General features: G+C 40.4%; 1 protein-coding gene across 8 annotated transcripts in view; it reads left to right on the forward strand.

Annotated features, from left to right (window-relative positions):
- Positions 1 to 312: 312 nt before the first annotated feature.
- LOC126412135 (uncharacterized) overlaps positions 313 to 15,300 on the forward strand; it is a 126,974-nt gene continuing 111,986 nt past the window's right edge. For 4 of the 8 annotated variants that reach the window (XM_050081629.1, XM_050081647.1, XM_050081604.1 and 1 more), the window contains exons 1-3: positions 313 to 777; positions 870 to 1,523; positions 2,132 to 2,191. In XM_050081629.1, coding sequence (XP_049937586.1) covers positions 666 to 777; positions 870 to 1,523; positions 2,132 to 2,191 — 826 coding nt within the window. In that variant the 5' untranslated portion in view covers positions 313 to 665. The remainder of the gene's footprint in view (positions 778 to 869; positions 1,524 to 2,131; positions 2,192 to 15,300) is intronic. The other 4 variants (XM_050081638.1, XM_050081595.1, XM_050081612.1 and 1 more) reach the window with 4 other exon arrangements.

Consider the following 15,300-nt stretch of genomic DNA (forward strand, 5'->3'; position numbering starts at 1 on the left):
TTGCGAATTCTTCTTCTCAGAACCGATAATTTGCAGCTGCATTTCAGCGCCTCGTTTAAATGTTTCAACCTCCCGCCAAAATTTGCGCACTGCTAATGCGCTACTGAACTAAAGGCTGCTATCATAGAAACACATTCTTTTATAGTGGGACCTCTCATTTGTTGTTACAGTTACTTTCATACAAAATTCACTAGTTCCTTTCGGGCAACTGCTTTCTTTTATTAGCGGCATTAGCTGCAGTTGTGACTGGAGTAGTGAGCTGTGCGTTCCATATGTTGGCAACACTGCTTGTTTATACATCACAAGGAAGCGGGAGTTGAAGAAGGCAAGCAGTGTAGCAGGAGCGCGTAAACGCCATTTTAGTATTAGTATGTATCGGTATCGGTCGCGAAGTTGTGAGGACGGACGAACTGAGTAACCGCGCTGCAGGCGGTGCTGTGCAACCGGGCCAGCAGTGAGCAGTGTGTAGCGCGGCAGCGCGGCAGCTTTTGCAATGTAGACAGCCATGCCAACAGGTGGTTGCGCTACGGTACTCCACTGCACCGTTGCCACGGATTCGTGACCAGAATTTGCGGACCGACTGGCTAAAAATAAAACCGTGTATTGGTGCAAATCATGGTTATACCGTTTCTGCCTTCGCCTGATTTGTGATTGCTGACGCCGCGATGGTAGGTCCTGGTGCGTACACTGCTAGAAGGAAGCCAAGGGTGATGTCTTGCACATTTGATGAAACACCAACTTATTCAAAGCCGGAGAAGAAAGTAGGGCCGTTGACAGGTGAGGACACAGCGTATTTTTAAGTAAATTTTTCTTATTGTCAAGGAGTACGAAAGATGTACCGTTGCTTTACCATCGAATAATTGTTTCAGATCATCTGTTACCGACAAACCTGACACTAAAATTCGATACTAACGTCAGGTTGCAGAGGAACAGTGTGCTGACAACAGTAACTATTTTAAATGCGTTGGTTACTGCTGCGTTAATCGTTGCTGCTGTCCCGACGAGTGTTTATGTACATACTGAACTTAATAATTCCCAGCATAAAGTCCTAGTCCTTCAAGAGCAAGTAAATTTCTTGACGGATCGTTACGAGTACATCCTAAAACAGTTAAGGTCAGTGAGGATCCGATCAAAAGGAAGTTCCTTAAATGAAAATTTAAAGCAAAGTAGTAATAACGAAGATTTTATCAGTGCGCAACATAAATTTCCTAGTCAGTACAAGGATGTTGATTCTGTTAATAGTGGAGAGCGGAGCCAGCACCTGCAAATCAAGAAACCAAGTTTCGTGTCGAAAGACGTAGTGAAGGAGTCATCAAAAGGTGCCCAGGCTACAGAGGATACATTTCCTCCATTTTCTGAAGAGCCACACACATCAAGAGCAGTGGCAGTGGAATCTGACGGCAGTCAGTATGGCACTCATACACTGCGGAGGACTAAGCGTTCAGATTGGAGAGGTAAACAGTCACTGAGGAAGCCTTCAAATGGTGGACGTGGGCGACAGCGAAGGAGAGGAAAATTTAGTGGTACAATACTTTGGCTATACAGAGATTTGCACTTAGTGTTGCAGTTGATGTTGAGAGCTAGTTGGTGTAAAATACCTTATTTAGGGTTGTTGATCCCAGGTTTTTGTCTCAATAAACGAATTATTCTAGCCATCAGGCTAATTTTTGGTGTGATAATTCTCGTGGTGTTCCACACAAGATATTAAATCAGTTGAAATTCTGTAGCTGAAATAAATGGCCTCATTAGAAATTGTCACTGGACAACAAATATGGGTAGGTATGAAATTGAGGAGATAGTTGAGACCTTGAAACACCCTGTCTGCTTGGCAGAGGATGGAAATAAGAGGGTGGTGACAGAGGGAGGGGGGAGGGTATAATGGAGTTATAAATCACTGAATAGGTATTACTGTCATTGATTAATATGTATCTGTGGTGTATGATACTAAAATTTGAGTAAATTCAAAACTTCATACTGTAGCCTACATGTTGTTTGAAAAATTAATAGAAGGGAGAGAGAGAGATAGTGACTAAGAATGTGTAGCTTTGTTTTGATGAAATTGCTGGATGTAGAAATTTGCCTCTATTGTATTTCATAACAATATCAAAATTATTTTTATTTGGTTTCCCAGGTGCTGCTGTTGCACATTTCAAGGGTGGGCAGCCAGAAACTTTCATCAGAGATGGAGGTAGTATGTATAATTTTTTGCACTATTTAAAATACATCTATTGTGTCAGGTGCAGTTACCTTCAGAACTGAGTACATTAAAATAAATTTGGCACAAAGTGTGTTTCTTCTTAGTTAAAAGTAATGTAATAAGGATTTTATACTTTTCAAAATATCTGAACTATTTGAGTTCTGTACATCTACGTGCAAATTTTAGTGTATGCGATTTATGTCACTGAGAATAAAATGGGGGGGGGGGGGGGGAGAATCCTTACAGGTCTATTGAAAGATGTGAGCCATCGAAATACTCTTTGAAACGTGACAACATACATTATGCAGATGACATCTGCAGTAGTTTTGTTTGTATTTTTGTTGTAGAGGCCATTCATATGTTTCCTTTAGAATATTGTATGTAGTTTTTTGTGGATAGTTCAGATAACACTGTGTATTAGACATACAAACTGTGAAGATGTTGATCCATTGACAGGAGTGGTGGGAAGGGGGGGGGGTGGATTGCTTTATATAATGGACCTCTGTAGTTTAGTGGACATAGCAAGTGTGTTGAAGAGTGATAATGCCATCTGATTTGAGTATCAATGTCACTGCCTCCTTTTTATCCCCCTTTGGGTTGTTGAGAAAAGCTCTAGGTTGCACTCAAAGGTAATGATATAATTTGAGTGTGAGCTAGCAAAGCCTACAAATGTCATATCTTTTTTTTTCCCCCCCCCTTTCATTTCACATTCAATAGTTACATTTATGTTTTTGATAAAAACCCTCTGTTTCCCTCAATGATGTATTTAAGTTTTTTAATATGTCAATGACAAGAACATCTGTACCCAATCTGTGAAGCCTTCTATTCTTGAGGGGGTCCTGTTAGTGAGTTACTGTTTAGCTAATGTGTTTTTGATTTGTGATGTCACCCACTGCTAAGTTTTTGAGGCTCAGAACTTCACCGTGTTAATGACACCATTAAGTCCCTTTGCAGTGCAGCACTGTTTACTAATCACATGTTAGTGTGTACATAGTTCTCTCGCCTGCCAAATTTTCATTTTCTACTGGGATGGTTTTGTTGAAGAGGAAGCTTGCCTGTTTTCTTCCACAAACTAGTTTATTTGTTCTATGCTGATTTAATTATTGATGAGTTTGTCTAATTCTCATTAATTCATTCAGTTACTTAAGAAAAATTAAAATGCAGACTTTATGTATTCTGCACAACTGATGCATTTTTAAAAAGTAATGGTGGGAAGGTTTTCTGGTTTATACTAGTATCTTAGTAAAGGTTAATTTGCTGCTCCCCACCACTAGCCCTTTATTCAAAACTGTAGTTGTAATATGAAGTAAGACCATAATATGCATCGTAATTTTTGGTGGACAGTCTTTGACTGTATTGTAATACAGATTTTCTGAATTTAATACTGTTTAACAATGGAGGATCCAGGATGGAATAATGACAATATTATGACATGGATAGATTCCTAGTCACCATATAGCCAGTATGACTGGTTTGCTTTTGCCACTATTGTTGTAGTGATACGATGTAGTGTGTATTCTGTAGCAGGTGGTTGCTTTAGGTATCACTCACTCTCTTGTCATCAGTTTCAATATTGAGAAGGTTTGGGTGTCTTTTTATTTGTAAAAGTTGTTGCCCAAGTTCAGAGTTCGTAGATTGTACTGCCAGATCTAGTGTATGTTGATGCGGGAAATGGTTATTTTTAACACCATTACTTTTCTGTGGGTGAACTGGGTTTTGGTCTATAATTAAAGTGTCACCACTGTAGAAAACAAATAAAAATGGTGAAGATTACTAGTTCCCAAAGTAGCAATGGTTTTATGTTGTGCTATAGGAAGGATGTTTGAAAATCTATTTGGCATGGAACACGGTTCTAGAGATCTGTACTGTTGATCTGCAGTATCATTTATGTTGTGTGTTGTTTTTGTTAATATTACTCATGCTTGCAGCATTGTACCCACGAGATGAGTGTTAGTGAAAATTTTATTGACTGGTTTTGTTTTTGTAAAAAAAGTGCATTGTTAATCGGTCAGGTATAGGGGTACCTGAGGTGGTTGTGGAAATTGAGGAGTTGGCTTTTGTGAAGTGTGGGAAGTGGAAGAAACATATGGGGAGTTTTTATTTTGGGGGGGAGGGGGTTGATTCTGAAGTTATTTTAGGACGGATGGGGAAATAATGAGTGGGGTGTTGAATGATTAGCCATATTGAGACGAGGTTGACTATGGTTTTGGGATATTGTGCTTCATGTAGGGGGTATAATAGATTGTAAGTCTTAAAAAAATGAGGCTGGGTCTTGTACTTTATTTTATTTTGGATTTGTAAATTATGTGGTATAGCATTTTCTTTGTGCTACCTCTTTTTTTTTTTTTTTTTTTTTTTTAAGGGGTGGAGGGTGGGGAGAGGAGGAAATTTTGTGTTTTTAAGTATTTTCTGTTCGGTGTGGTTTATTTTGAAGGGCATGTTTCTATTTTTCTGTCTTTTTAGTTGATAACGGGAAGAGTGGTTATTCGGGGCTAAGTAGGTGAGTTAGGTATTTCATTTGGTTGTTCGTTCCGTGTACATATGGTGTGTGAAAAATTCATTTAATTTGAAGTTTATGAATTTCAATTCTCGGATTTGTTTGTTTCATGTCTGAGAGCAAGGGGGTTTGTTTGACAAGTAAGTTCTTACCTAATCGTTGTCGGCATCCCATTGTTTACACATTGGTCTCTAGATTTTGAATATACTTTTGGTAATGAAATGTGTATAGTGTGTTTGTTACGGTTATTGAAATGAAGTAAGTTACAATATTTAGACATTTTGATATAACAGGTAAGAGGTGATCTCTAGTATTGAATGCATCAGTATTTCAATGCTTCTAATGTCTATCAAATGACATATATAACATCACATTCTATTTGAAAAACAGCCAGTATGTGCATGCTATGGGTTACATAATTACTTGCCAGATTAGTTATGTCATTTCTTTTAACCTGCCAGTGAAGACAATTAGTTAATACCTTGCATTTTATTTATGAATGATGTTAGATACTCATAAAATGTAGTGAATTACTCCTGTAAATACATTGTGGCAAATCAAAAGAAACTTTTTATCATTCATGGTATCAGGGCATCAAATTTACCTTGGTATTAATACGTAGTCAAGGGCTGTGGCACAGTCATACAGTGTGCCATCGATATAAGCAGCTACTCATTACCAATGTGTGTATGTGACAAATTCTCTACACTATGAAGACATTTGCCCCTTACAGAAAAAATGACAGATGTGATTTTTGCTCCATGTAAATCCTTATACATTAATAATATTTATTGTGCAAAGGTCAAGGAAGTCCAGTTGCACAGACTCCCAATTAACCTAATCAATATTTCATGTTTTATCTATGTGGTAATTTAAAGACATCACTGTGTACTATACCCATCAACAGTGTTGCACATGCCTTTATCTTAAGACAGGAGAAAATCAGAGGCCAACAAGATGTATTCTTAGAAATCTTTTTTTCTGTGAGAAAACAGTTAAGGTTTGAGAATAGGCAACTACCACATTTAACCCCTGCTGCTGTTGGCACATGGCTACCAAAGAACAGAATAGCTCATTTTGCAACAAACATGTTCTTACATAACTTCTTTCTAATTTCGATCCCCACTATCTCCTGTAGGAGTAAGATACCCTTTGTTTTAAACATCATGTGTATGTTGGAGCCCTAGTGTCTAGAGATGCAAAATAAGGGTGCAGCTCAGTGAGGTCTGAGTGCTGTTTGTGCCTCAAGAGAATGCAAGAAAAGTGTCAATCTCTCACACACAGGTTCAAGGCACAATAAGAACATAAATACGTCTTTTCTTGCCCAGTGTATCAGTAGGCAGTCGCAAACAAAGGTCTCTCCTTCTGTCCATAGTTATTAATATAAAAGATTTGTTAAAAAAAGGAATAAGACTGGCAAGAACATGTTTGAGGTAACAATGCAGTTACCTTATTCTTCGCACAGCATGTGGATTGAATTGTGCATTTGACTTAGTACCAGTTTGAACTTTTAGTTGCTACATGAGTGTTGGAAGTGTCTGAAAAAAATTGCAAAGGGCTTATGTAAGGACTCTCTCCCAATCTCAGTAAATTATGAATGAGAAGATGGGAAATCAGCTAGATGCTCTTTATTTTTTCGGTTTGGGGATTGTCTACGAGAAATTTTGCCTACGGTAGAAAACATCATTTACTTTTTACTGGTAAGTGCTTGAAGAACTGCTCAGACTTGGTTGCAGCACCCTCTCACAGGACAAACTACATCAATGAATTTTTGCTAACAAATAATGTTTTTGTGATTCCTCAGTTTCTCTGTTAGCTGGATCTCATTGTATGACTTTGTTTTATTGCCCAACATGAAAACCACTTCAAATAGCATCACATTGGTGCTACAGATGATATCCAGATGTGTCTACACAGTGAGCTGAATGGTGCTTTAGCAGAAGTGTCCCAGAACTGCATAGAAGACTAGAAATCGGTGACAAAATTGTTATGTAATTGCTGCTGGGAGTTATTTTTAAAGGGACAGTCTCGATGGATGTAAAAAGGAAAAAAATATGGTAGCTAAAAATTTTCTCATTACATTTCTTTCAAGCCTTGTATGTGCAAACCTTAGGTTTGTAACACTATACAGTGTGCAGTCTGCCAAAATACAGTGAAATTGAATGGTTTCCACTCAGCTGGGAGCCACACATTTATTTAGTTGCATTGATTACAGTAGTTTCATTGAATTCATCTTGCCTTGCACCATGTTAATGAATTATACTGTAGAGGTTGTTTCTCTTAGTCTGTTCGGTTTAGTTTTATTATCCATGTCTTACTAGCCTAATACTTAAATGAAGGTGGCGTTGTTGGATGTTAGGCCTTTTTAAGATGTACACAGATCACTGTTACATGAATTGACTGCAGTGCCATCTTGATTCTTGATATATATATATACCAATGTAATAACTCCATATTTAGCAAATTTACATAAAACTGCTTGCTTGAAGAAAGAGATGTACCTAAAGTATGGAAAGTTGCACAGATCACACCAAAACGCAAGAACAGAAATGAAAGTAATTTGCTGAATTACAGACTCATATCACTGATACAGATTTGCAATAGGATTCTGAAACATAGGTAACATCATGATTTGCCTCGAAGAGAAGGATCTGTTGACACGGTTTTCATTCATGAAATATTACTTTGAAACACAAGTGGCTCTTTATTCACACAGAGTAATAAATCCATATTTATATATTTCCAGAAGCTATTGACAGCATTGCTCAGCTTCTAATAAAATTGTGTGACTATGGAGTACTGTTACAATTGTGTTATTAGATTTGTGATTTCTAGTCGGAAAGGTCAGTTTGTAGAAACTGATGGAAAGTCAAAATTTAAAACAAAGTGATAACTGGTGGTTTCACAAAGAAGTGTTCCACGCCATCTGCTGTTGCTGATGTATATAAATGATTAACGGAAAATTTGAGCAGCCCTCTTAGACTGTTTGAAGATGATGCTGTCATTTAACATTCAGTAGACTCATCCACGGACCAAAACCTATTGCAAAAGGATTTGGACAAGATATCTGTATTGTACAAAACTGGCAATCAACTCTCAGCAGTGAAAAGTGAGATCATGCTCTTGGATTGTAAAAAGAATTCATTAAATTTTGGAACATGATAAATCTCACAAATTTAGCAACTGTCATTACAACTAAATATCTAGGACATACAGTTACAAATAACTTAAATTGGAACGATCACACAGAAAATGTTGTGGAGAAGACAAACCAGAGACTTTATTTTATTGGCAATACTTACTGAAGATGCAACTAATCTACTAAAGAGATTGTGTACATTACCCTTGCATGTCTTCTTCTGGTGTATTATTGTGCAGTATGTAGGGTACTTACCAGGTCGGTCTTATAGCAGGCATTGGAACAGTTCAGAGAAGAGGAAGATATGATACACAAATTGGGGTGGCAAACATCAAAATGGAGTAGTTATTGTTTCAGTGAGATCCTTTCATGAAATTTCAGTCACCAACTTTCTCCTCCGAATGTGAAAATATTTTGTCAACTCCAACCCACAAAGGGAGAAATGACCATCATAATAAAATAAGAGAAATCGCAACTTACACTGAAAAAGATTTAAGTTTTTGTTTTCCTGCATGCTATTAGAGAGTAAAATGGTAGAAAAATAATCTGTAATTATTTGATGAAGCCCCTATTAAGTGCTTAAGTGTGAATAGCAGTGTAATGTAGATGCAGGTATGTTCCTTCCATAAACTTAAAATTGAAATATAGATATATTATTTTCATGAATAGCTGCATTTGCAGTGCTATGTTCTATTGGTATTTTTACTAATTAATTGCAATAATAAAGGTTCAGAATAACTGAACATTAATTTAAGAGGACATATATTATCTGTTTGTTCCTGGATATCATAATTAATGACAGTAGTTCTGTATTGTTAGTTTCTCCCACCCCTAGATCTAATATGTTTACGAACTGGGGAAAAAGCTTGATAGTAGTGCCCTACCCCTCTCAAGCATTTGAGATAGGACATTGGAAACAAAAAATAAATAAAAATGGATTTTTCGAAGATATGTTCATTTTGTAGTGCACATCTTTCTGATGAGCATGATATATCACAGTTCAAGGAAATGTAAGGCATGTTATTTGGTCTTAAGTGTGCCAGAGTGCAGTGCCATGTCTCTTCACACAGCATTCTTCTATTGCAAGAACTCAAATTTGTATGTTTTGTAATTTAAGCCATCAAATCTATATTCAGAACAGTGGAAATTGAAAAGTCTTGTGGTGACTCTCCTGCTCTGTTGGCCAGATTAACATCCCCCTCCCCATCACCACCTTAAAGAAGAAGAAAAACACTTGGACGTAATACTGGATGGGATTATTTGCGAGTGTGTGAATAAGACCTCTTCAGAAATTTTGCGCCCTTTATTCGCTGTTGGCTAGTAACTTTCTCTTTTGTGTGACATAAATTAAATTTAGGAAACATAAAACCTGTAAATACAAGAGATAAGACAGTACACATTTCTTAAAACCTTAGATCCAAGCATTTTTTTCTCCCTATTCCTGCCACAAGTTTACATGATGTGCTTTCCTTTCTGCGAAAGAATATATTACCCTATCAAAGTTCGTCAAATGTTATGCTGCATGAAAAAACAATGTTTTTGTCTAATACTGAAAAAGCTGTTAATATGAATAGTACCCAAGACTGGTGTGATTTCTCAATTTGATTACATCTATTTTCCCACTGTCTGTGAGAAATGCTTATTTCATTTTATCTAATATTGCAGCAATTGCAACGCATGCCAAATAAATGATACTGCTTTGCCACACATGGTCATTTTTATTGACCTCATTTACATACAGGGTGTCCAGAAAAGGACTCTCTGGTTTCAAAATTAAATATCTCGAAAACAAAGATCGATAGAGGAATGCAGTAAACGGTATGTTTATTGTGAAAGCTCTAAGAAGTTTATACAGCAGTTTGAAATAATAGTTACAAAAGCTGCTAACAGATGGCACTGTAATCGCCATATGTAATGCCTAGTATAAATAGTGATCCGAAGCCCAGAGCAATCAGTTCCACTATTGAAACGTGAAAGGAGGTTAGCGTACCAAAGGAAGAGATTAAAACCATGTACTCCATTGAACAACGTGTTTTTCTGGCGCTAGAGTACCACAGGTTCGAAGAGAGTCCTACGGCAACAAGGCGAAGTTTTCAAGCATGATTTAATGTTCCAAAAGGACCCGATGCAAAAACCATTCGTACTCTCTTCGCAAAATTTCAACGAACAAGCAGCGTAACTGATGATCTAGTGGGGCATGTTGGCCGCAAGCAAACCGCAGTTTCTGGAATTATTCAGCGATATCCAATGTCATCCATCCGTAGAATTGCATCTGAGACCAGTTTGAAGTGTTCCAGCTTGCAGAAAATACTGAGAAAGAGCCTACACATGTTGCCATTCAAAATTCAAAGGCGCAAGGCCATACCCGTACGAGCTGTGCAACAAAGGGTTGCCTTTGCTAATTGATAGTGAAGGGTTTGATGTTGGCTGCATCTGGTTTACAGATGAAGCACACTTCCACCTGAATGGATACGTGAATATGCAGAACTGGCAATTTTGGGGTTCCGAAAAGCTATATTGGTGTGAAGCAAAACCCCTGTATTCTCCTAAAGTTACTGTGTGGGCTGCAGTATGCAGCAGAGGCATTATTGGCCCTTTTTTCATTCGAGAAACAGTCACTGGCACGCGTTACGTTGCAATTTTGGAACAATTTGTCGCCACACAGCAAACGTTACAGGATCGACCAGGTATTGAATGGTTTATGCAAGATGGAGCCCAACCACATCGGACTGAACAAGTGTTTCGATTTCTTGAGGAATACTTCGAGAATCGAGTCATTGCTTTGGAGTATCCCAAATTTACTGGTGCAGGCATGGATTGGCCTCCATATTCGCTGGATTTGACTCCCTGTGACTTCTTTTTGTGGGGCACAGTGGAAGACATGGTCTACCCAAAGCATCCCGCCACGCTGGACGAGCTTGAATCGGCGATCGCTGTGGCATGTGAATCCATTTCGGTTGAGACACTTAGAAATGTGATGGCAAATTTCATTCTTCATTTGCGCCACCTCTGTAGTGCCAATGGTGAACATTTTGAAAACATTGTGATCTGATTGTTTGCAAAGATTGTTTTCATACGATTATTTCGCTTATGTATGCTGATATGAGCTGTACAGCGCCATCTGTTAGCAGATTTTGTAACTATTATTTCAAACTGCTGTATAAACTTCTTACAGCTTTCACAATAAACATACCGTTTACTGCATTCCTCTATTGATCTTTGTTTTCGAGATATTTAATTTTGAAATCAGGGAGACCTTTTCTGGACACCCCGTAAATAGCTGTAGAGGATGCAGAACCAATATCAAATGCCTATTAGGCCTATTTCATTCATAATGCTCCAGTTTCTCAAGCGTGAGATCGAGAACTAGTAGTAAGAAACTTATGTATAAATTTGGAATAATCATTCTTCCATATAATCATGTGACGTTCAAATCTCTTCTATTTCCTCATTCTAACAATCAATCTTGTCATCACTAATTCTGTAACTACTCCCGCCATTGTCAAAACTTATTTTCTGGCTAACTTTGGTAGCCCTGCCAGAATCACCAGTTTACTCACTCTGCATTTATTGTCTGGTAGGTGTCACTACGTGTTCATACAACTCATTTTCGGTGCTGTTCCAAAAATTGAACTTATGAAGATGCTCACCAGGGACTGTAAACCCTGCCCTTAGTATTGTAGTGATCTGGCAAAAATTTTGTTAAAAATATTTTTTTCTTGGAGACACTAAGGAGATAACATATTATCCTTCTTACTCCTTATTCCTGTTATTGTTTATTTTCTCTCTGGTAGTCTGAATCTATGGATTTCACTAATGATGATGATAATGCTTACCATTCACACACCCAATCAACCACAAAAACAAACAGCAATTGACGTTCACCTGTTCGGGTTTATTCGGCTCAGCTCGTGTAGCCCCAACCCCTTTGTCTATGAGAGAGTTTTTGTTTCTAGATGCTATATGATTTCCTCTGGCAGACACAGAACGTACACAATATGCACGTATTCAAAAATCAATGTATGATTCATTCAGGAATCATCTTGGAATGTGCTCAAAAACCAACAGGGATGCATTTCATATTGATGAGTAATCGATATACCAGTGTGTGCAGGATGCTAGGCACTTCGTGAAACAAGATTTTTCCATAAAGAATATGAATTTGGCACCACCCCTAAAATTGCCATCTGGGGCAGGTACCTCAGTTTGCCTCTCCGTCTCCTCCCCCGGGTGAGTTTTCCAGCATGCACTATGCAGTGTCGATTTCTGCATCAATGGTGACAATGGATTTCTTTGTACCTGATATCCAGCATGGTAGGCAGTCTGTTGTGGTGGGGCTAACATGTACCCTGTTGGTTGTAGCCCCCTGACCACACAGGGATCGCTTTGCTGACGCTAGGCCATTAACTCTTCACGTATGTCAAGGGGTAGATGCCCATCCCCCTGGGGCATCGGGACTCCTGGCAATGGCCATCCTGCCAGGTGGCCTTTGCTATGGCTGGGTAGCACCTGTGGGGAGGGCCCCTGGTCGGAGTGGGTGACATCTGGGCGTATGACACACGATGAAGCGTAGTCAATCATCTCTTGCTAGTAGTGAAACACCAGCAGTCTCTAAGCGATCACAAGCTCGCTTCAATACACAGAAGTACAACCCCAAATTGTTCCCCTCCCTGGCCACACCATGGAAAGAACGTCGGACTAAGGATGGTAGCAGATATTATTCACCCTGGTACCTTGTATGTTCGAGAGCTGATGGGGAATCTTTCATGACGATGAAGCCTCAGTTTTTTGTTGAGCATTTAGAGGATAAGTTCGGGGAGGTGCAGGGCTTGTCCAAAATAAGATCTGGGTCAATCTTGATCAAAACAGCATCCTCTGCCCAGTCAGGGGAGTTACTCACTTGTGACAGGCTAGGGATGTTTCTGTAACCATCACGCCCCATAAGAGCTTAAATAGGGACCAGGGTATCATATTTCACAGTGACTTTCTTTTGCATCCCGATGATGAGCTGCACGCCAGTTTAGAGCGGCGAGGTGTACATTTCGTCTGGGGTGTCCACCGGGGTCCGAAGGATAATCAGGTTGCCACCAGTGCCTTCATCTTCGCCTTTGAGGGTGGTACATTGTCCGAGAAGGTCAATGTGATGGTCTATCTGTGTGATGTAAAGCCCTATATCCCTCCCCCGATGCGTAGCTTTAAGTGTTGGAAGTTTGGCTATATGTCTTTCCGCTGTACTTAGTGTCATATGCCAAGATTGTGGACGTGCATCACATCCCAATACTCCATGTGCCCCACCCCCATCTGTCTCACATGCAGAGAGCACCATTCGCCTTGCTCACCTGACTGCAAGATTCTCCAGAAAGAAAGGAAAATCGGAGTGCAAGACCCAGGACAGACTGACCTACACTGCAGCTAAGAGAAAATTTGTACACCTGCACCCTGTGCGTACGACATCCGTTTCACACTGACGCTAAAACAGTTCTGGCACCATCAGCTCCGCCAACCCATATCACCTCTGAGCCGGAAGATTACACCTGCCCCCATGATGGTGGGGGCATTTCCCACCCTGTTACTACTGCACCACCCACTTCGGGAGCAACACTCCCCCCCCCCCCCCCCCCACACCTCCCTCCCCCCCTCCATCCATTGAGGATGCCCATCCCCACTTCTAAGCTAGAGATGTGTAAGTCTTCGTTGGCTTCTCTCACTAGGAAGGGGTCCCTTGGGTCAGTCCCTTTCAAGGTTTCTTCTAGTAGGAAAGATGGCACCTGCCAGTGGCTGAAGAGCCCAAAAGCAGCTGGTCGTAGGGCTTCACGCTCATCTTCAGTCATGGAGACTGAGCCAGTGAAGTCCTCCCAGCTAGGGAAACACAAGGAGCAGTGAGAGAAATCCAAAAAGAAAACCCCTAAGACCAAGGAAATTCCAGTGGCACCCACACCACCACTACCTAGAAGCTCTGTGGCTAAGGATGGGGTGGAGATTTTGGTGTCCTATGAGGACCTAGATCTCGTCAGACCCTCAGACACAATGGATATAGACTGGTCAGGCAATAAATTGGTGGCAGCGGATGACTCTAAGGGATAAACTACCTCGTTGAATGCTCCATGCCTTCCCAGTCTCACAGTGATGTCATCCTCCAGTGGAATTGCAGCGGTTTATTCCACTGCCTGGCTGAGCTACGGCAACTGTAAAGCTTTACACCTGCTGTCTGCACTGTCCTCCAGGAAACCTGATTCCTAGCAATGAGGACTCCTGTCCTCCTTGGCTATAAGGGATATTACAGGAACCTAGTGAATATAATAAAGTGTCGGGTGGAGTTTGCATACTCGGACTGTAGTGAACATGTGCCCCTTCAAACCCCTTTTGAAGCTGTGGCTGTCAGAATAAGGACGACACAGGAAATAACTGTCTGAAAGGTATATCTCCCTCCAGATGGTGCAGTACCCCTGAATGTGTTAGATGCACTGACAGATCAGCTCCCTAAACCTTTAATGTCCATAACCCCTTGTGGCGTGGTACAATGCTTACTGGCCAGGGCAGAGATGTCAAAACTTTTGTCATAATTTGACCTCTGCCTCTTAAATACTGGGGCCACCACATATTTCAGTGTGGCTCATGGTAGTTAGTCGACCATTGATTTATCAATTTGCAGCCCAGGATATCTCCCATCTACCCACTGGAGAGCACATTACGGCCTGTATCGTAGTGACCAGTTATCTTACTGTCACTGCCCCAGTGTCAGGATCACGGATGCCTGCCCAGAAGGGCTTTGAACAAGGCGGAGTGGGGAACTTTCACCTCTGCTGTCACCGCTGAATCTCCCCCACGCACTAACAACGATATGATAGTTGAGCAGGTGACTAGCACAATTGTTTCTGCGGCAGAAAATGCGATCCCTTGCTTTTTAGGGTGCCCGAGGCCTAAGGCAGTCCCTTGGTGGTCACTGGAAGTTGCTGAAGCAATTAAGGAGTGTCAACGAGCTCTACAGTGGCATAAGCAGCACCCTTCGCTGGAGCACCTCATAGCCTTTAAACGGCTCCATGGCCATGTTCACTACCTTTCCAAAAAATGGAAGGAGGAGTTGTTGTTGTGGTCTTCAGTCCTGAGACTGGTTTGATGCAGCTCTCCATGCTACTCTATCCTGTGCAAGCTTCATCTCCCAGTACCTACTGCAACCTACATCCTTCTGAATCTGCTTAGTGTATTCATCTCTTGGTCTCCCTCTACGATTTTTACCCTCCACGCTGCCCTCCAATGCTAAATTTGTGATCCCTTGATGCCTCAAAACATGTCCTACCAACCGATCCCTTCTTCTAGTCAAGTTGTGCCACAAACTTCCTTTCTCCCCGATCCTATTCAATACCTCCTCATTAGTTACGTATCTTCAGCATTCTTCTGTAGCACCACATTTCGAAAGCTTCTATTCTCTTCTTGTCCAAAGTAGTTATTGTCCATGTTTCACTTCCA

The sequence above is a fragment of the Schistocerca serialis genome, chromosome 1, assembly GCF_023864345.2.
Source record: "Schistocerca serialis cubense isolate TAMUIC-IGC-003099 chromosome 1, iqSchSeri2.2, whole genome shotgun sequence".
Classification (NCBI taxonomy): domain Eukaryota; kingdom Metazoa; phylum Arthropoda; class Insecta; order Orthoptera; family Acrididae; genus Schistocerca; species Schistocerca serialis.